Raw genomic sequence first — 27,230 nt, forward strand, 5'->3', positions numbered from 1 at the left:
TAGTTCTTGCAACGTTGTAACTCACGAAGACAAGTGAGCTTTACTTGTGTGTCTATCAAAACTTTTGGAAAACGAACAGTAGCGAGCCACTACACATGTAAAGCTCACTCGCCTTCGTGAATTGCAACAACTATAAATTGTAACATCAGGGTCGTAACTTTAGCATCTGACTGTATCAGATACCTGACATCAGATGAGATCAACTCACGGCGGCCTAACGTCCAAAAGAACATCTGATACCTGCAATAAGTACTTAAAAACTAAATTTTCGCAAAAAAAAACTGCCTAGTAATTGTAAACAGTACTCCTACACTCGTATCTTTAAAGAAAATAAATTAGGATCAAATACTTTCTGTGAAATATTTCGTTTACAAGTTTTTATCCGGTAAAAATAATGAATGAGATGGCTGAGATGATAATTATTATGAAAAATAATTAATTTCAAAATTTAACCTTGAATAAAACAGGTACCCATGTAGTTCTTGATTGTACAATATTAATGTACATCCGTACACAAGCAGAAACATTGGCGTGAAGCGAAAATAACGAGCCCAAATTGGGAAACATCAATTTGGCTACTTTGTTTTTCTTTTCGAGGAAATACACTAAGGCTGAGTTGCACCATCTTACTTTAACTTTGACAAACGTCAAAAATCTGTCAAACACCATACAGAAAATATCTGTTAACCATAAAACTTAGGTGGTGCAATCCAGCCTAACTATGTATTTATTCATTAGTATGTATTACTTGTACGCTCTACTTACAATTAATAATTCTGTTTTATTCTATGCCTTTGAAGGAACACGCCGTTAAAACCTTTAAATTTATTGAGGAATTCGAGTGATATGATTGGGATTGATTTAATGGAATTTAAATGACTTTTTATATTGCAGAATGTGTTGACATTCTCAGAAACTAGAAAGCGTATTAAATATTGTAGGTAGAAAAAATTAAGACACTCCGAAAAACGTAAAATCCAAAATCAACGCTAGTGCACTACTAAGCAGTGCTAAAATGAAAGCATAACATGAAATAAAGCTAGTGTGAATACAGCTAATCCAAAAATACCGTGTAAAACCTCTTTTACAAAAACCAAAAAAGGCGGCTTGGAGTTTTGCCGCAGAGCTTAAAATGGATCCCTTAATAACATTGTATTACCCGCCAAGAGGCGTAGGGTATATATAATCTGTACCATCTGTACCAAAGTTGCGGTTTTATTAGAATAAAATAAGATACTATATTTTACCCAAAATAATACACACAATTCCTATTTACATAGTAAGCAGAATAAAAATGATACGAACGCAAAAACTATTTGGGTATTTGTCCTTTTTTGCCAAAAAGGCGCCCACTCTGTTCGTGTCGTTGCTACTAAACTATTACTAAGGGATCAGCCATAGGGGTATGAATAAATAAACTTTAATGCTGAACTTGCAATCACACTAAAATCGTTGTTTTTAGTCAACTTCACAGCAAAAGGTTGACTGGTAGAGAATGCCTAAGGCCGTATAAGTACAGAAAGAAAGCTGGAAACTTATAAGCGCTTACCGGCGCTTGACAGCGCTGGTAGCCCGCGCAGGAAAATATATGAACGCGCGCCGATAAGCGCTTATAAGTTTCCAGCTTTCTTTCTGTATACGGCTAATGTACCTTTTGCATTTCTTGCGTGAAATTAAATAAATAAGAAAAACGTACTCTTCTTTTGAGACCATTATGACCGCAAGTTCTTAGGCTTCAGCATGAGTGCCAGATAAACTTCCAGAATGTCTAATAAAATATACCTTGAATGAACACTAGGTATTGTCTAAAAAAATATGAAGGCATTTACGACCATGACTTGAGCCATGTCAGACACCAACAGTTGTTCATAAAGTATAAAACATTAACGTTGAAATAAGTTTATGTCCATGGTTATAAGAAAATGATAGAATGTAAATAATAATAGGATCTTGTACAATATAAAGTTTTAACGTTGATAATTTACTAATTAACGTTCTTTGTTCCAGAACATCAGGTGCGTTCTTCCATCTTCTCAAATCCTCGCTCGGCTCAGGCTTACTGGCCATGCCTTACGCCTTCAAGAACACGGGTTTGATTCCCGGAGCGATCGGCACTATAATTGTGGCTGTGATCGCGACGCATTGCGTTCATATACTGGTAAGTGTAATTAATTACGTTTTGTTTCAGCCAAATGACGTAAAGACCGACGACATCGTAAAGGTAGCAGGGAAGCGCTGGACGCAGCTGCTACCAATCGATCAATATGGAAAGCATTGGGGGAGGCCTATGTTCAGCAGTGGACGTCATATGGCTGAAATGATGATGATGAAATAACGTCCTTTGATAGATAGATAGATAGTCATGTATTGTCAAAACTGTGCATACATTGTTGTTACATGGATGATAATTAACACAGGAACAATATTTTGCCCATTTCGGACGTACAATATATGTAGGTAGGTAAAGAAAATAATGTAATTTACAAAAATGTTACATAAGTAGGTAAGTTGTCTATTTTAGAATTTCAACAATGATTAAAATATTCTTCTAAATTATAAAAACAGCTGACTTTAGGCAACTTGTTGAAAATCTTAATTCCCATTATAAAGGCCTTCCCCGAGGACTTCTACGATGACCGATCCTGCTCTACCCGCATCCAGGCCCTCACCAGATCGTTGGTCCACCTAGTGAGGGGCCTACCCACACTACGTCTTCTGGCCCGCGTGATCGCCACTCGAGCACTTTTCTGACCCAAATTCTGAAAAAGTTTTATTAAAGCAGATTAATTTTATCAGTGACTAGCTGTGGCCTCGACTTTGTGTGCGTGAAAATTGTTTTATTTATTTTTTCATTTTGCAAAAATATTCATTGCTGCTCCGTTCCTATTTAGGCTGGTTTTAGTGTCACACGGACTGTCAGTGCGGATCGCTCCGCACAGCCGATTTGTATGCTAGGGAGCGGAGCGGTTCCTCTGGACCCCATTACTCTAAAACGCTCCCTAGAAGTTCATACAGATTGGCTGTGCGGAGCGGGTCCGCACCGGACGGTCCACGTGACACTAAAACCAGCCTTAGTCATAGTATAATAATGTTATAAGCCTAAAGCAATACTCGATAAATGGATACAACACAAAAATATTTTTTTCAAATCGGACAGAAGTTCCTAAGATTAGCCCATTCAAACAAACAAACAACTCTTCAGCGTCATAATATTAGTAATAGATATATACTTAGCTGCTAGTGAGAGCGAGTTACAAACTTCGCGGTCTTAAGTGTCTCATTCGCAATCCTGTCATTGAGTTGTCGATATTTATCCACAACCTCACGAGCAATATCAGTTCAATACAGCCTGTATAAAACTATCGTGTCTCAAGGACAAACGCCCAATTAGGTATCTGTCGTCTACCTCCTAATTTAAACAAGTGCGAGTCGGACTCGCGCACCGAGGGTTCCGTACAAACCTGCAAGGTTTACAAAGTTCGTTCATTACGACAATCGAGTCATAACTATGGTATTTTTATTGCAAAATGAAATTCATAACATTACAATGGGGAAAGTAACTACTTAAAAGGAGAATGCCCAAAAGTGGTATCGCTCGAAATCTAATTGTACATTGAGGGTAGGTACCACACCGTAAATTCCTTTCTTCATTTGTAATGATTTGCGAAAGTAGTAAGAAATTGTAAAACCTCCGGAATAAAATCCGATTTTAATAAAAAGTATTGTAACAATGAGCTGCAATCAGCAACACCTATCACCGAGCAACGACACTACGTAGTTCGCACGGTTGTCAATAGATGGCGCTGTTCGTAGTTAGCTCGCGGTATCATTTGATTTTTTCCTGTCCTTAAGTAGTCAGGGCTAACCACAAATCCCTTTCCCCTTGCAAAATGGTATAAATAACATTGGTATGCACGCAAGATTATTTTGTGTTTATATCTGATCCTTATCAAATAACGCTAGCTTTGGCGTAGCTAGGGTTTTTTTTTAGGCAGGGTAACTATCTACAAATATAAAACAAGTATTCTAAGGTAAAACCTGTAGCTATGCCAATGGACACCATTCATTTCACTTAAACCAAAATTACGTCAAAGTCCGGAGTTTTATAAAAAAAAAATATGCGGTATGATTATTTTTTATTTATTTATTTTTCCTATATTTGCATTATAGGTAGGTACCTACCTCAGCGTTTTGAATTTTTGCGTTGATTTAGAATTTCTCACAGTTTAGAGGCAATTAGATTTAAGAAGTGTTTGATATGAATTTCAACTTTAATATCTCTACGCGTTCATGTGAAAAAGGGTAGGTAGTAAGTTTATAATTATTAAAAAAATATTTTATGTCATGTAAGCAAAAATAATATTTTAAATTTTATATAACTTCAAATTTATCATTTTCGCAATTTTTCCTTTATCTGTACTATATAACGTTGCTTCGTGCCGAATTTCAAGATTCTGAGTTCACAGGAAGTACCTTGTAGGTTTTGATTCCCTAGCGTGTGACGGAAATTCGTCTAAGGTGTCGGTATAAACTGCTGTATCTTTTGATCGCGTTAAAATACAGGGTGTTAGGTAAATGGGTATATGAGCCGACACTAGCCCATGTTAACATGGGCATATAAATGGTATGGTGAAGTCAGAAATTTGATATCATCATTTTTTTTTTTTAATTTTCATACAAAATAAATTTTATTAAATCCGATTTGTATGAAAATTAAAATAATTAAAATGAAGCTATCAATTTTCTGACTTCACCATACCATTTATATGTCCATGTTAACATGGGCTAGTGTCGGCTCATATACCCATTTACCTAACACCCTGTATAACGTTGCTTCGTGCCGAATTTCAAGATTCTGAGTTCACAGGAAGTACCTTGTAGGTTTTGATTCCCTAGCGTGTGACGGAAAATCGTCTAAGGTGTCGGTATAAACTGCTGTATCTTTTGATCGCGTTAATTTAGAAGTTTGATTTTTTTACTTCTTAAAGGGACAATAGATCTAGGTATTTGGTATAAATTTCAATTTGATACCTTTATTCGTTCGTGAGAAATAAGGTAGTAAGTTTCATTTTATTAAAATATTTTTATTATATTATATAACTAAAAAAATGTAATTTTCGCAATTTTTCCTATATTTGCATTATATGACAATGCTTTATGCCAAATTTCAAGATTCTGAGTTTACGGGAAGTATCCTGTAGGTTTTGATTCCTTTGCGAGTGTCGAAAATTTGTTGAAAATATCGACATAATCGGCTGTATCTTTTGATTGGCTTGGCTTAGAAGTTTGATATTTTCACAGCTTAAAGGGACAATAGACCTGAGTATTTCATGTGAATTTCAGCTTGATACGTTCACGCGTTCTTGAGATAAAGGGTCTTGACAGACGGACGGACGGACAACAAAGTGATCCTATAAGGGTTCCGTTTTTTCCTTTTGAGGTACGGAACCCTAAAAACAATTATCTAACTTCGAAACTATGGCATTATTATCTCATATTGTCAAACCGACTCTTCAGAGTCAAGATTGATTACGGTACTATTATTTCCAAATAATAGTACCGTAATAGGAATAGGAATTTTCGTATAACATTTTTTTTCCAAGAAGCAACTATCTGAAGTGGCTTTGTGTCTCTGTATTACTTACAGACATAATATTGGTAATACGTTCACGAGATTATTAATATTTTTATGAAAAAACTAGCGGCCGCCCGCGACTACGTACGCGTGTACCCCGTTTTACCTCCTTAGGGGTTGAATTTTGCAAATCTCGCCGTAAAAACCATCCTTGGATTTCAGCGAATATTTAAAAAAAGAATTGGTAAAATTGGTCCTGGCGTTGTTGAGTTATGCGCTTACCGACACATTTTACGATTCATTTTTATATTATAGAAGATAGGGTGCTTATTCCAAAAGATTTATGCTACCTACGTCAGTAAAAACGAGCTCTTTAATAGAGTGTGCCATTTTTTTTTAGCAAAAAGTAAAACTCTATTTGTCGAAAACCGTATGCGCGTGGGTGGTGGGAACATAAATACATAGCTTCATGCAGTTTTAGTCAAGAGCTTCATGAAATAAGAGTGCTTTTTGTATATATTTTTTACATGACAAACGGTTTCTTTTCTCTCAGTACAGTAATATCCTAATAATAATGACCAACACTGGTTTTCAGCGGGTACAGCTATAATTACATACGCGTAGGATGGTCACAGTGTTTAGCTTGTAATATAGACTGTACCCTAGTTAATGTATCAAAATATTGATCTGCAGTACCATTATCTCTGTAATTATAATGGTCTATTGTTCGTGATTCTATACAATAACAATGTGGTTCTAGAGCCAGAATACCTAACATTATCAAGGCCGTAGACTCATGGATAGTAATTGTTTCATGAATAAATACATCACCAACTGATTGTCACTTAACTGATCGCTATTATGTAGGCAGTAGAGATTGAATAGTGCAATATTAAATCTATTTAACACTGGCGTAACTTAAATACAATGTTTTAATCTTTATTTAATGTAAATACCTACATAACTTTAAATAACATAACATTAATTGTCCGACTCGGATGTCTTAAGTATCACTGAGAATCGCTGCGATTACCTATAGAATCCAATATTTGATTCACAGAATTTGGCTAATATTTTCCTTATTAATAAGTTTGCACGTAATTTTATTCCAAAATTCATTTTTTCGGCTCGTTTAAACAGACAGGTACTCCATTTAAGAAGTGTACTTTTCTCCTTAGCACACGGTCATCAAAGCCGGTCTTTATAATAAGGAACGAGACTAAGAAGGCTTCTTTTTGAAACAAAAGAACTTTATGAGCTTCACTTGAAAGACCCAAGTCTTCAGTTTTGCTTTCCATACAGTAAATACGATTACAATACCGTAACGAAAACGATATTTTTTCGTGCTGAAGAACCTGATCAGAATCCATTATTACACAAATTCAACGGAAATGAAAATGTTAATGTACTTTTAAATTCGTATTTCTTAAAAATGAAAAATTCTAACGCTTTAAGAATCATTGAGTTACTAAAGCTCCTTCCAAATAATCATGCGTAATGAACAATAATTATATTGATAGCAATTAGTGAATCAACGTCATGATGACCTGGTATTTATTTATGTAAAGCTATCCGAACAAACGTTCAAATGAATCTATTTTTGTTTTATAAAACAAATATTGGACATCAATTCAGATTTTCAGATTCCGAGCGAAACATAAATCGTTTTGCAAAACCATCGCCACTCGTTTCAATTGAGAGCTGCGCTGCGCTGGACAGTAAAGTCCAACGATTCTGAAACGTCAAGTGGCAAAAATTGGAACTAATAACTAATAAATCGGAACTACACTCGACATCAAATAAATCGCACCTTCCGCGACAAGCACTTTCAAATGTATGCATCCCCACTTCCCACCAATATTGGCACCATTTAAAAGCCTAGTTCTAAACTTTATTTCATTAAAGGAAAGGTATTTTACCCCAAAAATGTATCTTTAAAAGGATTCAGAGACACTTCTTCAAAAAATAGGTAGTTTAACGCGCGAGCCAACTTTTATGGCTATAAAACTGATAAGTTGGGATTAATCGCTATCCATCTGTTAAAGAGGACACGTGTGATCAATATTCGGTTTTATAACCATAAAATTTGGTCTAATTGATCCCAGAGGTGAGCCCAAAGAGAGGTCTTTTTTCAAGTCACATTTCCTTCACCATGATTGTGTCAGAAGAAAATCTTTAAAGTTTCGCGTCGCGGAAGGTGCGGTTTATTTGATATTGAGTGTAATAACGATGAGAGGGCTCTCAAAATCATAGCTGGGATGGTTCGGTGTTGAACAACTTTGGGGTTTTGCAATACATCCAACCCGAATCCCATCGCAATTCGTCAAGTCAAATAGGTATCTAGAAAACTTACTAATAAAGAAATCGGATGACGGAATGAACCTAGTGCTTAAACTACTATACAAATAGTTCAACGAATACTCAGGACCGTATTTTCACGGATTCGTATTCGACGTAATGCGAAACCGCTCTAGAGCAGAGGCCAGACGAGAAATTTAAACCCAATTAAAAATTCCAACACATTCGTGTTTGAGCCACACGAGAACTCAAAGTAAGCGCTGCTTGAATGGGAACCCCAGACCTTAATTATTATTTTTTATAAATTCGTCAGCACATCTCTCAAGGTCGATCGACGACCTCACAAAAGGCGGTGGATGCAGACCGCTACCAACTGATCATTATGGAAATCATTAAGGGAGGCCTATGTTCAGCAGTGGACGTCCTGTGGCTGAAATGATGATGATGTTGATGACGTGATGCTCCCAACATAGGTAAATTGGACCATCATAAAATTAGGGTAATCGTAACTTTGGCAGATACACTAAAATATTCACTGGCTCTTGTTCTATTACCTACGTGTCTCAATAAACCGTCGCAAATTACGCTCGTCTATCCACAGCCTAAATTGGAATTTCCACAGTAGAGATGAAGGCTCAACAATATTCAATATCAATAGACATGGAAACTCGCATAGCATTGAATTATCATCGGTCCTTTAGGGCTTAGCGTAACTAAATATCTTCTCCGACTCTAAAATAATCATAAAATAATGACTGTCACAAAATAAGGTACCTACCTACTTACATCTTAACTATAAAAAAAAACCGGCCAAGTGCGAGTCGGACTCGCGCACCGAGGGTTCCGTACAAACCTGCAAGGTTTACAAAGTTCGTTCATTACGACAATCGAGTCATAACTATGGTATTTTTATTGCAAAATGAAATTCATAAGTTTATATTTATTAAAAAATATATATTTTGTAATGTAACTAAAAATTTAAGGTTTTCGGAATTTTTCCTTTATGTGTGCTATAAAACGTTGCTTCATGCCAAATTTCAAGATTCTAGGTCGACTGGAAGTACCCTTTAGGTTTTGATTCCCTTGCGAGTACTTGCGAGTTTCAAAATATGCAGCTTAAATTGCTGTTTCTTTTGATTGCGTTGACATAGAAGTTTGATTTTGTTACAGCTTAAAGGTATTATAGACCTGAGTATTTGGTATGAATTTCAATTTAATACCTCTACGCGTTTATGAGGAAATGGGTAGTAAGTTTAAAATTATTAAAAAAATATATATTATGTGATGTAACTAAAAATTTATGGTTTTCGTAATTTTTCCTTTATCTATGCTATAAGACGTTGCTTCGTACCAAATTTCAAGATTCTGAGTTCACGGGAAGCACCCTGTAGGTTTTGATTCCCTTGCAAGTGTCGAAAATTTGCGGCATAAACGGCTGTATCTTTTGATTGCGTTGGCTTAGAAGTTTGATTTTTTCACAGCTTCAAGGGACAGTAGACCTGAGTAATTGATATAAATTTCAGCTTCATACCTCCACGCGTTCCTGAGAAAAAGGGTCTTGACAGACGGACGGACGGACGGACAGACGGTCAACAAAGTGATCCTATAAGGGTTCCGTTTTTTTCCTTTTGAGGTACGGAACCCTAACAAGCCATATAATAATAAAATATAATATAAATACACCAAAGGGAATGTCGTGAGACTGATTCTAGAAAGGCAAGGAAACATTATGTAAAATTGGTCAAAGTTCACATTCCATAGTTAGATATAGGTACATACTAGTAGAAACAACAATAGACTATTTTAACCCAGTCGTAATAGAGTGTTAGAGCTTACTCATAGAGACAATACCAACTAATCATATAATTATTTGTTGCCCACAATTTAGCCAACCAGTGTTACTCGAACGTAAAAAATATAATACTCGTATGCCATTTACATTAGGTAATACGGTAAGCTAGGTAGGTATATTGTTTGCTAGAAACAGTTTCTAAAATATTTACACAATTTAATATCGCAAGCACGCATACTAATATTACGTGCTACGCGCGCCATGAGATTAAAGTGAGAATTATGATTTTTCCCAGGTGTCATGAAAAATCCGGGTGTCGTCCGGTCTAAGCTCTAAAAACCCAGTCCGTTCCGGTCAGGGGCCCACCGTAACCGGCACTGAAATGGGCAAACCGTGCCGTATCATTTATCACATATTTGACAACGACTTTTTATTGGTTTTTATATAACAATAAATGATTTATTATTATTATTTGTACGCTTTGGAGCTCACGGGTCAAAAGTGGCCCGGTACTTTATAAGGCTTGCTTGGGGATACAGATCCAACACGTTAAAGGCCGTTTTAACACTTTCCTGGGCAGTGAACTGCTGTAGCCGTCATAACAATTAAACTTCTATTGTGTCTGGGTAAAAGCGCAAAATAATCGACAAAAGTGAAATTTTACATACTTTTACTATTCAATTTTACTTATAAGTCTTGTAAATAACATGGACACATTCTCTGTGGTCTTTTCGGCGAGGCCTTTGTTGAGCAGTGGACGTCATTTGGCTGAAACTAACATCTCTCTACTTTAAGTACTTTCAATTATTCTGTCACCAAGCTGGGAGAAACATTAAAAAAGTTTACCAGATCATAAACTAATTTCTATATCTCTAGACGTTTTCCTAATATTTTTGTAATATAAATACATACCAACAATGGCTACAGGATTCATGAATTTTTCTTAGCCGTATTTATGACTATAAGCATCTCATATTTTCTAGCAAAAATAATGTTTATTATTTTACTCCTAGATTACGTTGCCTTTTTTTCCTAGGACAGGTATTTTTTTTACAAATCCCTTGTGTTATTTCTCTCCAGTTGGGGAAAATGGCCAATATATTGTAATACGTACCTTTTACGAAAAGACAGCAGAAATTCTGATCGATGGAAAGCAACTAAGTATTTGTTACTTGTTCATTTTGCGGTCGTGTTGTTCTAGTTTCTAGCGAACCTACTATAAAGTTTTTACTACTATTTGAAATATTCATAGGGTTATTTGCGCGTAGCATTAGCGTCAATCATCCATGTAATGTAACACGACATAATTTTAAAAACACAACGTAAAATAGAAAGAAAACTAACATTAAAAAAGTAAAAAAATAGAAAGAAGAAAGGTAGGTATTTCATGGTATCTTCTTATACATATTAGAACGCATCTTTCTGAGTGACCTGACCAGTAATTAAAAACAATTTAAGTCCTTTATGTCAATAAGAACCACATCGTATTTAATTAATTTCGTATTATCAAGTTAAGCAAATTCTAGTATCCGTTGCAAAATTAAGCTCAAGCACCCGCATCGTTTAAACACTTTAACCCGTGAGGTGTCAGCATCAGTCTGCCGGGGGGATTGGCAGTTTGGTCTCCATCGACTATTGTAGTGAACCGACTCCTAAAAAGACAAACATCTAATGCCCGTTTTCACCATCAATCCCTAATTTTTAGGTGACCCCTATGCTAGCTCATAACAGGAATTTAGTATTCATAGGGGTCACTTAAAAATTAGGGATTGATGGTGAAAACGGGCATAAGTCACTTATCGTTTTAAGTTAGAACTTTTTCAAGAACCGATAATCTCCGCGAATAGATTTGGAAGTTTGGCGTGACCTAATATGGTAGTATTAATAACTCCCCGACTTCTCTCTATGGAAGTTTTAAAAAAGCTAATTTGTACCTACACCACAAATTGCTTTTCGCTTTGTTAAAAATATGAAAAATCCTCACGATAAGATGAAGTACCTATCACTCGTCTAAACCAAATATGTAATTATTTTTAATCGAACATGAATTGTTTTATTTATCTTTATTGCGAGCGACAGACTAATTACATTGTTGATTGCTTATTGGTGACAAATTACTTATTTTTTGCTGATAAAAACTATAACGTACTGATGCACCAATTAAACATATAGGTAGATACTTATTGGGGAACAAATATCAACAGTTTATCGAGAAAAGTCCCAGTCCTAAATCTCAAACATCAAAATTAAATAGCACAATCATGCCTAGCAATTAATCCATATTCACGAACCGTACTTGAATGCAATGCCTATAAACTTATTCCTTTGAGTGAAATTTCGCTGTATTGTTAATTTCCATTTCAATTTGACAAAATTAATCAAGCAGCTTTGTGTCATTGAAATGAAGAGAATGATTTACCTAGCTTAATCCGTTTGATGTGTCTTTGTATGCGAAATCAACGATAGATCTGTGTAATTTCGATAATAATAATGTATTGTTATGTGAAATTAAAATCAAGTAAGTACCTACTCTTCTATTCTATTCTACAACTTAAACTTGTGATTACTTAAATATTGATATCCAAAAACTTAGTCTTAAAACTATATTATTTGGATTAGAGAAGTCTATGAGCCATACCACACTACAAGTCATAGAGATAGTGAGGTAATAAAAGAGTAAAAAAGTTGCCTGTGACCAAATTACACAGATTTATCTACTTACTCTTAGGGCTGATTTTCCAATCGCCAGAAAACTTTTAACTGAAGGATAAGTTTGGCATATAGACAGTTTCAGTATGGGAAATGTATCAAAATGACCAGTTAATTCTTCAGTTTGAAAGATATCTGTCGGTTGAAAACTCCGCCCTTATAGAATTGTAGTATAGGTACTCTTATAGTACCTGTGTAGATAAAAAAACTAACAACTACTCGTATAAGAAATACAAACGTTCCAAGGTCATGATTCGCTAATTTAGTACTAATTAATGTGTGTGAAATTACGTAGCATTTTCGTGTAATTCGTTTTCGCACGCTTCTAGAACCCAGTTCGATTGGACCAAAGAAAATGTCGATTGGTCCCTATTTACAAAACAATAAGGTTAAAAGAAAATATAATTCTACGACAATTGACAAGGGTATCGGTTTACTTTGCCCGACACATTCTTATGGTAAACATATTTGTTTGGGTCTAATACCTCGCTACTTTTCTACTCTACTACTTTATTTTTATCTTCTTTTCTTCTATTGATACCACGGAATAACTTTTTTAACAACGGTTATTTGGAACTCTACATAAATAGTTACTCAACTAAGAAAAAATAGCTCCAACTGACTTTTGAGTGTCTTATATCTGAAAATCAGGAAAAAAAATCGACTTTTCTAAGTATTGTACTACCACAGACCGCAGAATCTAAAGGGAGATGTGACAAGGGGGCGGGGCCGGTGTCACAGCAATATGCCCATAAACAGAACACATTGCTCGTGCTCGACAGCAATGATGACAGCAGCGACATCATAATGTTAATAGTTTACATTGCTTGCGTAGTACTAAAGATTATTCGAACGTTGAGTACTGATACCGCTGTGGATAATGAGCGCATAAATATTATTTTGATAACTTTGTGTGTGAATTTGTAATGCGACACTGAGTTTTAGAACTTAGCGCATTAGTTGGCATCTCTCTATAACTCTATGAGTACTACCTAAACTAAGGACTTGTTAAAAGTCAAATGCTCTGCTAGCTGAATAAAAAAAAGTTGTGACTGCATGTGAATACATTTACTCGGACTTTTTCGAGGGTCGTTAGGCAAAGTCATATTTGGCGAGTCCAGATACACTTAATGGGTACGGAATGACGAATACGGCTGATGCAATGTTTCCGACTAAACTTTGTTAAATGAAAAGCTTGCTTTAAACATCAAGTATCTTTATGTTCATAAATTTTATCTAATAGAAAGTACTCGTACTCGTACATTAACAGATGTGAAAAAATCACCGCTGAACGGTTAACAGAAAAGTTAAAAGCTAAAATATCTAGCGAAGGTAGAGCCATAATGATACGTAGGTATCAGTTCGGATTTCAATAGGAAATTTTTAAAGTTTTGTGTTGAACAAGTAACCTATATAAAATACATTTTTTCAGGTGAGCACTTCAAGAGACGTCTGCAGGGTGTGCCGATCACCTTTCCTGAGCTACACCGACACATGTGAGAAGGTTTTCAAGTATGGACCAGTGAGGCTACGGCGGTACTCCACGCATGTAATGTACGTAATATGTATTTACATTTACTATTCGAATTTAAGAAAAGTAGACTCACCGTAACTTCAAGGATGTACGTACATATAAGTTTTATTAAAGTTTTGGTAAGGGTGCCTTCAAATTAAAGGTACAAAGAAGCGCTTTATGGCGCCACTGTGACACACTTGTCGCACCACTACTAGTTTTCTTACAATTTCTAGAAGCGCAACAGCCTCACATCTTTGCCACGGCAGTGACAAATGCCTCTAATTTGAATAGGTATGTCCTTAAAATGCTTTAATATGACTTTACATTTTAATTGCAAAAGCACACTTGTTTGTTACACAACACAAAAACGTGTTTGTTTAGCATCTAAGGCGGTCATCAATACGTAAAGTAGAAAAGATAAAGCCAAAAAATGATTGATGTCCAATCGTGTCTATAGCATTGGTTCCCAAAGTGGGGGGCGCGCCCCCTAGGGGAGGCGCAAAGACCTTTAAAAGGGGGCGCGGGCTATCTGTGTACTTGAGTATAAAAAAACCTGCGACTGCTGAGAGAATTCATTCCAGGATTTTTTTTTATGGTCGAAAGGGTCGCGTCTCAAATGTTGGAAACCAATGGTCTATCTGTTTATGTTACCAATAAAAATATCTTAGGCCTCTTCCGACACCTAATAACTATGAACAAAAATCCAAACTAATCAAACGAATCGGATCTAAAACCGAATTTCCAGTTCAACAATCAAGCAACCTTACTTGGTACAAATGACAGCACATCATGCTGAACACTGTAGGATCTTATGCAGTTGCTAAAAGGGCTATTTTTGTGTAAAAATGCGTAGTCTGTACCTACATTGCAAATAATCGCAAATATTTGATCGGCCCGTCACAAACTCCCAAATTAGAGCTTAGTCAATACTAGAGCGAGGTCTGTCTTCAAACTAACCTTGGCGACTTATGTGTCAATGAAATTAAATAGTTTTGTCCTAATAAAATAATAACTCGTAAACTGATAACCGTTGGGACAGAAAAGTTCTTGTGTATGTAGGCTATTTCATCATTTTTACGTGATAAACCTACATAGGTACATTTATCGACTAAAATCATCGGTAAGATTTATCACGGTACGCATTCTAGCCTGGATGATGAAGGTCGTAGAAAACGCTTAAGAGCAGCAAATGGCTGGTGGTTATGGAAATTCTTGGGGAAGGCCTTCCTTCGTCCAGCTGAAAGACAGCAATAATAACAGCAACGCCTTATAGTATCATAAACTAAAATAATATACATATTTTTACTCGTATTTTTGTAATGTACTTAATACACAAAAATTATCAGATCGCGTCGCTCATATTCAATTCAGAATTCCAATAACTTAATGTCAGGAAACCCAAAATAATAATGAGAAAGTTTAAAAGATCACAAAAATATTTTTTTTTATAAAATATTTACTTACGATTGTGTTGTGTCTACTTTGAAATAATTTATTACCTTGTGGACTCTACTATCTTGGTTTTTAGTCTAATAAAGTAAGAATTTAATTATTGCTTCATCACAATTCCATAATAAGTGCCATACGAGCGCCAACGGTAGTTTTTCATAAGCCTTTTGCTCTTTTCGTCCCTGTTATTTAAAAAGCCAAACCAATCGTTTGCAAATGGAGGGCGATAAATTGCAAAAACGACTTTTAAAACGTACTTCTTGTAAAAGTAATGTCTTTTGGAATAAATGTTTTTTTAACTCCTACCTTAATCTTTTATTTGCCATATCTCGATGGTTTTCATGGCATTTTCACTTCTGATAGCCTGGGTTGTAATTGGGGTTATAATAATAGGTAATAGGCGTTTGACATGACTCAATCACACAAACTGTTTAAACATTAAAGATGGGTATAGACTAGAGCATTTAGAGTAGGCGCACACCGTTGATTTTTAGTTGGCCGATAGTTATGCCCGATTTTAAATTGTACGAAGAATCGGCCAAATCGAATCGGCGTAGTGTGCGCACTCCCATACATGCCCATACTGATCAACTGCCCGACTAAACTATCGGCCGACGAAAAATCAACGGTGTGCGCCTACTCTTACTTGTTACAGAATTACGAGCCGCTCTATGAAATACGCCATACATTACACTGTATTGTACCATTCGCAAGAACGTTACATTACATAGAAATGCTCGAGTTAGTCTATACTTACCTTATAGTAATTTTCTGAAAGAAACGGAGTTGATGACTTTTCATTGATTGCCTACTGATTGAAATACTTTCACTATACATATTTTTGGAACTTTATAAAGAAAGAAATTGTAAAGCCTACAAGGATAATTGATTGCTCTACAATTAAAATAGTCAAAATTGCTTCCAATCAATTTGAAATTACAACAGTTAATAAAGTTCACGAATACTTTCAAAGGTCAATTTAAAAGTTTTTGTATCTTCAAATTGAAACAACTTGCCTATGACTTTTAATGACCGGACTGCGGTAACATTCGTCCAGACAACCCAGATGTCCTTCAATTATGTTTTGTACAATAACTGTAATATTGATAATAACTCAATTCTCAGAACAAAATAATTATTCTCTGTCTCGCAGCATCTTGTAGATGACAATTTGTTACTATGTCTATTTATTATTAATTATAAATAAATACAGACATTATGCGGCTGAAATGAACGAATCTGTTATATTGAGCAATAGTGTATATAAGAGGTAAACGATGTCACTTACATATTTATCGCTAGGTACAATGTCCATTACCTTATTTTATTTTTAAAAAACGCGTTCCCCCACTCCGCTGACTTAGCTATTTTGATTTTTAACCGGTTGTATGGACAAAATTGCTTTCAGTGTAAAGACCGCCAAAATTAGGCTAGATTTTGGGATAAATAGAATACTATTTATCCTTAAATCTAGCCCGAAAATTGCTATCAAAATAGATTTATCTTTCTGCTCCTGGTTGTAAATAAAATTGCGATATTAGCATTAAATAAAGCGTTCGTATCGTAGATCTTTACCATCAAATTAGATCTAGATATAAGCAAACGAGCTCAGTGATATACCTAGGCCTTAAGTTACGCAACAGTCATACCACAGAATAATAATAAGTACTACGTACAGAAGCTTTACTTCGCGAAAGTATTTAAAAAAATATATGCTCAATGTCATTAACAATATGGTGTAATTTAGAGCTTGTCTCAAGAGTCAAGCACCATTTTGTTAACAAACGTCAGTGATCGGTACTGCGTAGGGCTGACTTCGGAAAAATGATGAGTGACGTAAGGTGCCAAACTGCGGAAAATGGCGGAGGAAATACATGCTTAAGCATGAATTATCATGAATAATATTAACCACTTATTTACCTCTCAGTATCTTCAGGCAACTTAAAAAAGTACATTCTGTGTTTTTATTATTATTTAGGCAGTTAAATAGTGCACAGTATTTAGTACACCATTTTCTTTATTTTTTTCCATCATACACAAGAATACGCGTGCGTGAGTCAATGCTCGCTCGTATGTGAGGCCTTGTCGAATAGTAATCCTGTAGGGTGCCATCGTGCTTGTTTTGTTTTCGATGTAAACTCGCGGAGATGAACAGGCCTGGTCATACCACTAATCAACCACCTGTTTGCCCGAAGAAAGTTCTCCCTAATCATAATGAAACATACATAAACGTACCTCGAAAGAGTAATCATGAAATCAGGTCAAGGCTGTCTTTTATTCATATGATTGTTCATTGTCCACGCATTCGCTACACATAAAAATAAGGAATAGATAGGGAAAAATAATAAAATTAATATCTGTATAACGATACTTTCTTGTATCTTTTATATTATCTTTTATATGCCTGTGTGTGATTGATTATATTGAATTTTTTTTGGCTTTAGGGAAAAAATCATTTTTTCTGTGCTTACAAATTTTGTAGACATTTTTCCTTTATAAGCAGACTCGAGTATAGCTTGCTGTCAAGCAAACACAAAAATTAGATTAGCACTTTGGTGGACAGTATAAGTTAATTACTTCCCAAATAAATAAATAAAAATTGTTTATTTTATCAGACACTCATTCTAGCCCTTTCGNTGACTTGGCCATCGCATGAAAACACGTGTAAATTAAATTATTTAGTGCGATGGCCAAGTCAATATATTTATGTAAAACGTTAAAGATTTCCTGGCCTGGACTTGGTATTACATGGATCTCACAACTTTTTACCGTAGAACAACTGAGTTGCGAGACTTGGTTTTTTTGACAAGTATTGTTTTTGATGGGATTTACTTTTGAGCTCATGGAACAGATGGTTTTGCCCACAAATCAATATTAAATGGCAAATATTGGTATAAAAATGAAACCTCTTTATTCCTTACTGGTTATAAATACGTTTTTCGGAATTCATGCCATTGATAAAATTTCCAAAACCCTTACAATTTTGACCCTCACAATTGTACGTGGGAAGTGAAGGGCCCAGTTTGATACAATTGTTGGTATATGAATTTTCCAAGATGGCGGCGGAAAATCTGGAAAATTATAGCGGATTCGTAATCTGCGGCCCCAAATTACCTAAAATTCTTGAGCTCATGGAACAGATGGTTTTGCCCACAAATCAATATTAAATGGCAAATACTGGTATAAAAATGAAACCTCTTTATTCCTTACTAGTTATAAATACGTTTTTCGGAATTCATGCCATTGATAAAATTTCCAAAACCCTTACAATTTTGACCCTCACAATTGTACGTGGGAAGTGAAGGGCCCAGTTTGATACAATTGTTGGTATATGAATTTTCCAAGATGGCGGCGGAAAATCTGGAAAATTATAGCAGATTCGTAATCTGCGGCCCCAAATTACCTAAAATACATCTTCAAAATTACAAATTTATTTCTAGTTTAAGCGCGGGTCCGAAAGGGCTAGTACATCAAAAAATTTTTGAAAGATAACAATAATTGTTTTTCTGAGTGTGCGATCTGGAGCCTAAACTAGGGCCGCCCTGTATTTCAGGCCTCTACTTATTATTATTATATTAAATGACTCTACTTATTCGCATACATCCTATGGGCGTAGTGTCAATGTAAAACGAGTAAAAACCATGACGTCTAATAGGCGTTCTGTGATATCATTCTTTACTACCTGAACGCCCGTGGACGTTACTGTCCATCAATGCGTTAAGGTAGATAAAGAACAGATTTTCTATTATCTATATTCTTTTGCTTAGTTCAACGCGAACGATCTCGGGTAAAATCTAGAAAATATCTAGGAGAACCTGTATTTAATAGTATATTTGATATTTCCGATCCAATGCGAAGACGTTTTGAAGTCACAAGCACCAATTCATGGAAGTGCTTAATTCGATTCGCAGTCTCCAAACAATTGGAGTCCCCTGTGAAGAGGGTCTGCTCCAAATTGCCAACAGAAGTCACGTGTAGGTATTTAAGATGATTATTTTAAATTAGGTGAAGAAAAGTGACTGTATTAGGACCTATATAAGTGCCCTGAAACGACCTTATATTAATAAATAATTTGAATAAAATTTATCAAATGGGAAACTGGGTTTTGGGGACTAATTGACAATTTGGTATAAGGGAGTACTTTTGAGTTAATCATAAATTATTTAGTAAGTATTAATAAGTATTCATTGGTAATATTTGTACTTTATAATCTTGAGGTTGCGGGTTTAATTACTCCTATGATGCGCTTATTATAAGGTATTATATTATCTGTGTTAAAAGGGATAAAATCTAGATTTTATGCATAAAACGGACTGTTGAAAGTCGACCTCACTTCAGATTTAAATAACGTTGATAGTTTCGAGTTGGGTCTAAATTGACATTCAACCATTCAAAGACTTGAATTTATGCTAATTTCTTTCTACTTTTGATCTTCGTTTCGATACGGTCCTGTGTCTTATTCAAGGTGACACAATGTCCGATGTGTGACATTGACATTGAACCTAAAAATCTCCCACGCTTCGTTTATGCGTGAAGGGGTAATCTTACAGATAAGGTATTTTGCTACACCTTTGTATTGCAGGGTTACCTCACTAATTTGAATTTAATTCAAATAAGGTTACAGATACAATGTAACGTAACCTCGTTAAAGTTGCAAATGTTATTCAAATAACACTGGTTATTTTGAGCTTCACCACGCCGTATTTAGTTAGCTGAATGCAAGCGCTCCAGATGAGCTGGAATTTTGCTTAATTTGAATTACTCGGTGCTTTTGGATCCAGCCATTTCTCTGTCCGTGTCTGGGAGATATAATTTGAACCTAATTCAATTAATAAAGTCGAAAGCCAATAGTAATATTCAACATACTGTGCTTTATGGAGAGTTTAATATCATCAGCCTGCAAATCCTAGTTTATTCAATTTCAACGTAGAAATTCAATACGACGTTGTTTAATGCTTCTGAAAAAATCCGTTTTCCCGCTTTTCATTTTATTCCTGAAGGTCGTCAGTCCATTGTGTAAGGGGCGTCTTACATTACGTATTCCGAAACGTGATTACAATTGAATGCTGCGGTATTTAAAGAATAGAAACTCAATTAACTAGGTGGTTCAATTAACAACAAAGCAAAAGAATTACACGACACGGGCGCTATTTAGGGCAAACTATTTTAAAAAAAGAACAATTTTTCAAACTATTTCATAGATAGAGATGTATTATTATACAAAGGTAGACCTATCGATATTGTTATAATATCGTAACTTTTCATACAAAATAAAATTTGAAAATCAGATTTGTATGAAAATTAAAATAAATAAAATATCAAATTTCTGACTTCATCATACCATTTATATGCATTTATGTTAACACTAGCGGCCGCCCGCGACTTCGTACGCTTGGATCCCGTTTTACCCCCTTCATCTATCTTACGCGGTTAAGATTTTTTCATACAAATGTTTTTTCCCGCTAACTCCCGTTCCCGTGGGAATTTTGCAATATCCTGTTGTAACTAAGCTTTAAGTTTACTAAGGTACCTTTATGGCAAATTTCAAGCGTCTAACGTAAGCGGTTTAGATTTTTCATATAAAAGGATTTTCCCGCTAATTCCTGTTCCCGTGGGAATTCCTAAGTATACTATAACCTGCCCAGGAGTATGAAGAATAATTGTACCAAGTTTCGTTAAAATCCGTCGAGTAGTTTTTGTTTCTATAAGGAACATACAGACGGACAGACAGACAGACAGACAGACAGACAGACAGACAAAAATTTTACTGATTGCATTTTTGGCATCAGTATCGATCACTAATCACCCCCTGATAGTTATTTTGAAAATATATTTCATGTACAGAATTGACCTCTCTACAGATTTATTATAAGTATAGATGGACCAGTGTCGGCTCATATACCCATTTACCTAACACACTGTATACGAGTACCTTTGTATGATTGTTGCAGGCATTTTGCGGACTTCGCCATGGCGGGAGTATGTTTGGGAGGCACAAGTGTCTACGTATTGTTCATCGCTTCCTCGTTGCAAAATGTAAGTAACTTGTACACAAATACTTATATCTTTTAAGTATTTTTTTTTTTCAATATGTGACACATTATTTTATGTCGGGATATACGAGTAAATTATGTATGTGGGAGAAAGTTGATTCACACACTTGACGAGTCCTTCCCGTATTCACAAACGATCCTTGCTTAAGTGAAGCAGCAAATCGAACGCACAGCGTTGAATAGAGCTCTGTGATTGGTTCGTGTGTCACCCTGTGCGTCCATGCGCACTGGGAGAACTCTTAGTAATGCTTGTGAATACGGGCGTCTGTCTCGTAGGGACCAAGCTCTAAATAAATTCAGAAACTAGAATTTTAACTAATATGTGAATGGACTAGAACTCCAATTGTGGTGGATAATATATTCTTTGATTTATTCAAATAAAAACTTTAGTATAGTTTCTGACAGCCCTAAAAATAGCAACGCATTCAGTTTATGGAATCAGGGGGATAGAGTCCATCTTACTTATGAGGTGTGAAGGGCAGACATGGGCGAGGCTTACCTGAACCATGAAATACATATTACAAAGAACTACGAGTATAAGCTAGATAAATGTGTGTCTAAGCCAAAATTGCGTGCAGAATAAAGACAATGTAATAGCGAAAGTAATTTACGCAAACTCTACTATATTACGCTTTATGTTGCTAATTTTAGGTAGGGACCTGAATTTTGCGTCTGAGACCTATGTGTGTGAACTTTGTTAACCTTTAACGTGAGAAAAAATAAAAAGAAGAAAGGAATCATAAGCACAGGCAGCACACGATACAGCCATTACGGATACAAAAAAATAAAATAAAAAACTTTCCTATGCATTATTGTCATTATGTAGATTTTTTTTATGTTGGATAGTCCAAAATGACCTACAAAATCTCACTAAAATACATTGTAATCTAATATTGTGCTGGGTGCTATCCTTAAATGAATAAATAATAGCGAGTCTCATCTCCTTAGAAATGTCCTAAACAAACATCAAACAAAATGTTTTTCTAGTAGGTATTTCTTTAGGTATAATCCACCTGGAAACCAAACCTACGACTCTTCATATTTTATAAAGAAATTGTCTGGGAGTCTTATCCCAATAATATTCAGGGGGCGTAGTGTGAGTTTACGTCCAACGCATTCGATATCGACTGCGTAAAAATGTGACATTAAATGTATGACGTACAGCACCCCTAGCGGACACTTTCAAGAACTAAAATCTTCATATATATTTTTTAACGCAGTCTTCGCTCACACTACGCCCTCCTCAGTTTCATTTTCTTAGTATTATTTAATTTTGTTTAGCTCACAACTCTTCTTCGCTCACAGGCCCTGCGTAAATAAGTAGAGCTAAAGACTTTGACAATTGAACCGAGCCTCCATTTCCATTCTGACATGCTAATAGCCAATCTACCCTCGCACAGGACTAGGTTTATCATAATTAAATCTAGATCGAAATAGGTGATAAATGAGTACAGATATAGCCAGCTGACGGAGTGACTATAAATTTGAAAACTCTTTTTTCTGTTGACGTATTAAAACGTAACAAATTAAATTTAACAGCGTCTAAATAAAATTGTAAAACGTTTTTCTAGATAGAAATACAAAATATGAAATGGGTTAAGCTTTATTTTTATTAATAGAGAGAGAAGTTTATAAATGCTCTTCTATACTATTAGGTCAGTAGAATTAGATTTTAAATCGGAAATAATTCCTACAAAAGATTTTATTGCTTTAATGGCTTCATTGGTTGCCCATTAAGACTCTCGTAGGTTTTCGACTTCGACGGAGTTGTGCATAAGTGGTGGGGGCCCTCGAAAGGGGCGCTTTTTAGGTTTTCCGGTTATACTGCGTAAAGGAATTACCCTATCGAAAAGTGGTCTTCCTGACGGTTGAAGGGCATTTAATCCTGCATTAAATAAGACCAAATTCATATGTTTTGGACAAACCGTTCTCGTGCAAATGTTCGGCAAAGTAGAAAATATGTGTATAATTAATGACCCTCTCCACGTCCAATAGCTCGTCACCCGTAGGCTCCCAAGCCTTGTAAAGGGTCGCCTTAACCAGCGTATCCCTGTCAAGGCTCACGAGTTGGATTCGCCTATCCTTGTTTGTTCCAGCCGTTCCTTAACTGCGGTTGCTACACCTCTTCCTGGCACTCTCCTGAACGACTCTATGTTACCTAATGTGGCTGCCCCTCTTCCTTGTACCCTCCTGTACGATTGCATTGCTTAGCCATATGCCTGGTCCAAGATTCGACGCCACAAAATCAACTTCATACGCGTGAAAATAGTTTAAATACTATTTTCCGTGCTTGCAACATTTTTCTTTACTGCTTCGCATCTATTAGTCGTAGAGTGATTGAATATATTCTATAACCTTCCTCAATTTATGAGCTATTCAACACAAAAATAATTATTTCAATTAAACTAGTAATTCTTGAGATTAGCGCGTTCAAACAAACAAACAAAAAACTCTTCAGCGTTTTAATATGAACTTGTTGTTGTTGATTTTTGGCGTCGAACCTTAGACCAGGCATACGGCTAGGCAACGTAGTCGTGCAGGAGGATACAAGGAAGAGGGGCAGCCACAGTAGGTAACACAGAGTCGTTCAGGTGAGTGCCAGGAAGAGGTGCAGCAACCGCAGTTAAGGAACGGCTGGGACGAACAAGAATAGGCGCATCAAGCTCATAAGCCTTGATAGGGTTACACTGGTTGAGGCGCTCCTTTTCAAGACTTGGAAGCCTGCGGGTAACGAGCCATTGGACGTGGAGAGGGTCATTATTTATAAACATATTTTGTACTTTGCCGAACATTTGCACGAGAACGATTTGTTCAAAACATATGAATTTGGTCTTATTTAATGCAGGATTAAATGCCCTTCAACCGTCAGGAAGACCACTTTTCGATAGGGTAAGTCCTTTACGCGGTATAACCGGAAAACCGAAAAAGCGCCCCTTTCGGGGGCCCCCACCACTTAAGCACAACTCCGTCGAAGTCTAAAACCTAGGAGAGTCTTTATGGGCAACTAATGAAGCCATTAAAGCACTCAAATCTTTACTAGGAATTATTTCCGATTTAATTCATTTTTGTGTTTAATTCTACTGGCCTATATAGCCATATAACGATAATTTGATACTGAAGAATTTACGACTGATCATACGATAGCGGGCATATTATTTTGAGCAAAAATACAAAAGTGTCACCATGCAAATTATTTTCAACGAAAATATGTAGTGTTCTGCCTTCGTAGACAATGTAAAATTGAGTGAGATTCAATTTCACGCCCGCTTCACGGAGCAAATTATTCACTTGAAAGAGGAGTAGCGAAGAGATTTACAAAACTGAATCCGTCACAAATGTGCTATTGATATTGTCTTTATTTCAAAATAGACTTGCATAATTTATGTATTTACTGCAGTATCGATCACGGGAGTGATCGATACTGCAGTAAATACATAAATTACAATACAACACTACTTTCTGATACTAAGCTGGCTCAAAACTACAATACCTTCTTACGAAGCCGCAAAGGCTTAGTTTTGAGGTTTTCCCCGTAACCGAAGTTTATTCAGTGCAACAGAAACTCCAGAAACTTCTGGAATTCAATCCGTTAGAAGTTATTATTACAAATCCAATAGCTTTTCTCAGTCACTCCGTCTGATATTGTTTTGGCGAACTAAGTTACAAGGGGACTGAAAACTGTAATTCTGTTTAATAATGAAATAAAAATTTCTCTTACATCATGTACCATGTCTCTGTTTAACTGTAAGAAAAGGTGAGGTTACACGAGCGTAAATCATTTGCATAATTTATTCTGCATTCACTTCCCACAATGGTCCCACAATTATCCTCAAAGATATTGAGAGCCGTAAATGGAGATGAGCAGGACACATTGCACGGATGAACCACGATCGCTGGGCTAAAATGACCTTGGAATGGAGACCCCGCAATAACACCCGCGGTAGAGGAAAACCGCCTAAACGGTGGACAGATGACATCCGGCAATAAGCTGGAATAAACTGGATACAAGTGGCCAGGGACAGAAGTCGGTGCAAGGTTGAAAATGAGGCCTATGTTCGAAGATGAACCCAAAGCTAAGGCAAAGATAGTATTAGAGGCCGGTAGACCTATTCTCATAAATAAAACACTGGATCCTTACTTTTACATTCTTACCCCCTTACTAATAAAAAGTTACAGTTGTTGAACACTGTTTAAAAATGACATGTCATATCCATACTAAACGTCACTTTAAAACACTGTTCAACGAGCGTGTATATTTTATTAGTAAGGGGGTTATTGCCTTATTCTAAATACAATAATTCATTCATCACTTAGCACAAACTCTATTCTGAAGTTTCTATTGTGACATTAACATTTCGTCAATAACGATACCGTTATTTTAACGTTTAAGATTTTTCACAATAACAATAGATAGGTAACTTTCTTAACTGCTACTCTTTCTTCCCCAGATCTTCGATCACTTCTTCCCCGAGCACAAGTTCTCCATCATCGCTTACTGCGGGATGCTGCTCATCCCACTCATCCTCATCACTCAGATCCGATACCTCAAGTTCCTCGTGCCATTCTCGATGGTCGCCAACCTCTGCCTTCTGGTCACCTTCGGGATCACCTGCTATTACACCTTCACTGGCATCCCTGAGAAGTCAAACGCTGAGCTGGCTACAAACATCACTAAATGGCCTTTGTTTATAAGGTAAGTCGGTCGCACTGCTACTATAAAATAGAAAATTATAGAAATGAGTTAGGTACCGTAAAGCATTTGTTTACGTTATATTATACAATAAGAAAATAATTATGACTGCCACTAAAAGGCTCAGCTGAGCTTAAGATACTCATGCCCGTTTTCACCATTAATCCCTAATTTTTAAGTGACCCCTATGGTAGCACTCAGGAATTTTGTTTTCAAAGGGGTCACTTAAAAACTAGGGATTGATGCTGAAAACGGGCATCAGTAATCTAATAAGGCACATCCTAAGTAGCTCTTCAACTAGGACTCTGTTAGGTATATTAACTGTGTGACTCTACTTTACTTTATGGAGACGAATTGAGTAGTGAGTACACTTACATGCGACCCGTTTGCCCGACCCGACCGTTGCAATCCCAGAAAAGGCTATTTCAGTTTTCTTTATTTGCGTAGCGTTACTATTTAACAAATGACTGCTAAAAGTTAAATTAAGTGTTCAGAGTACTTTGAACGCATATTGACTGACCTAAAAATGAATAGGTGTTTTTGGTTGTTTAGGTCCCAAAACGAGCCTAAGATATTGGATTCTCAAAGGAATGCGTGTACTGAGTGCTATCCATAGGTATTACGAGTAGATAATAATCACACTTAGAGTGGATTCCACCAAACAAGAGTAAATATTAATCTCAGAAAAAATCGTCAGTTTTGACATATTTCCCATACTGAAACTGTCAATGTGCCAGTTATACAAGGAGTTATTCTCGGATAAAAGTTTGGTCGAATCGGGCCTTAATAGAAAATTCTTGTCCTCCCTTTAACCTGTAGGTTAACCTAATATTTAATAATAGGCCAAGTGTAAGCTATGTGATATATAAGTACAAGTAGCATTGAGGTTATATTCTGTGGGCAAATAAAACTTATTCGAGGTCCTTCAAGCGTGGAACATCTGTTATCGGACCTGACATATTTCAGACCTATAAAGTATTGAGACTACGCGTGGACCTCATAAATAACTAGAATGAAAAAAAAACTATATTGCTCAACTTCTATTGTGTGTAAGATAGCCATTTTATATAGGTTTTAAGTAAAATTGATCGAGGTCAGTGTAAATAGATAGGTCACCCAGTCACTGTCTAAAACTTCGTTTTCGTAAC

General features: G+C 36.0%; 1 protein-coding gene across 1 annotated transcript in view; it reads left to right on the top strand.

Moving 5' to 3' along the window:
* LOC114353534 (proton-coupled amino acid transporter-like protein CG1139) overlaps nt 1–26,085 on the top strand; it is a gene marked incomplete at its 3' end in the record, with an annotated part of 34,679 nt that extends 8,594 nt beyond the window's left edge. Inside the window, exons 3-6 of the mRNA XM_028305573.1 lie at nt 2,008–2,158; nt 13,807–13,928; nt 21,291–21,375; nt 25,841–26,085. Coding sequence (XP_028161374.1) covers nt 2,008–2,158; nt 13,807–13,928; nt 21,291–21,375; nt 25,841–26,085 — 603 coding nt within the window. The remainder of the gene's footprint in view (nt 1–2,007; nt 2,159–13,806; nt 13,929–21,290; nt 21,376–25,840) is intronic.
* Nucleotides 26,086–27,230: the final 1,145 nt, after the last annotated feature.

The sequence above is a fragment of the Ostrinia furnacalis genome, unplaced genomic scaffold (genome assembly GCF_004193835.3).
Source record: "Ostrinia furnacalis isolate ACB-3 unplaced genomic scaffold, ASM419383v2 OfSCF1734, whole genome shotgun sequence".
Taxonomy (NCBI): Eukaryota; Metazoa; Arthropoda; class Insecta; order Lepidoptera; family Crambidae; genus Ostrinia; species Ostrinia furnacalis.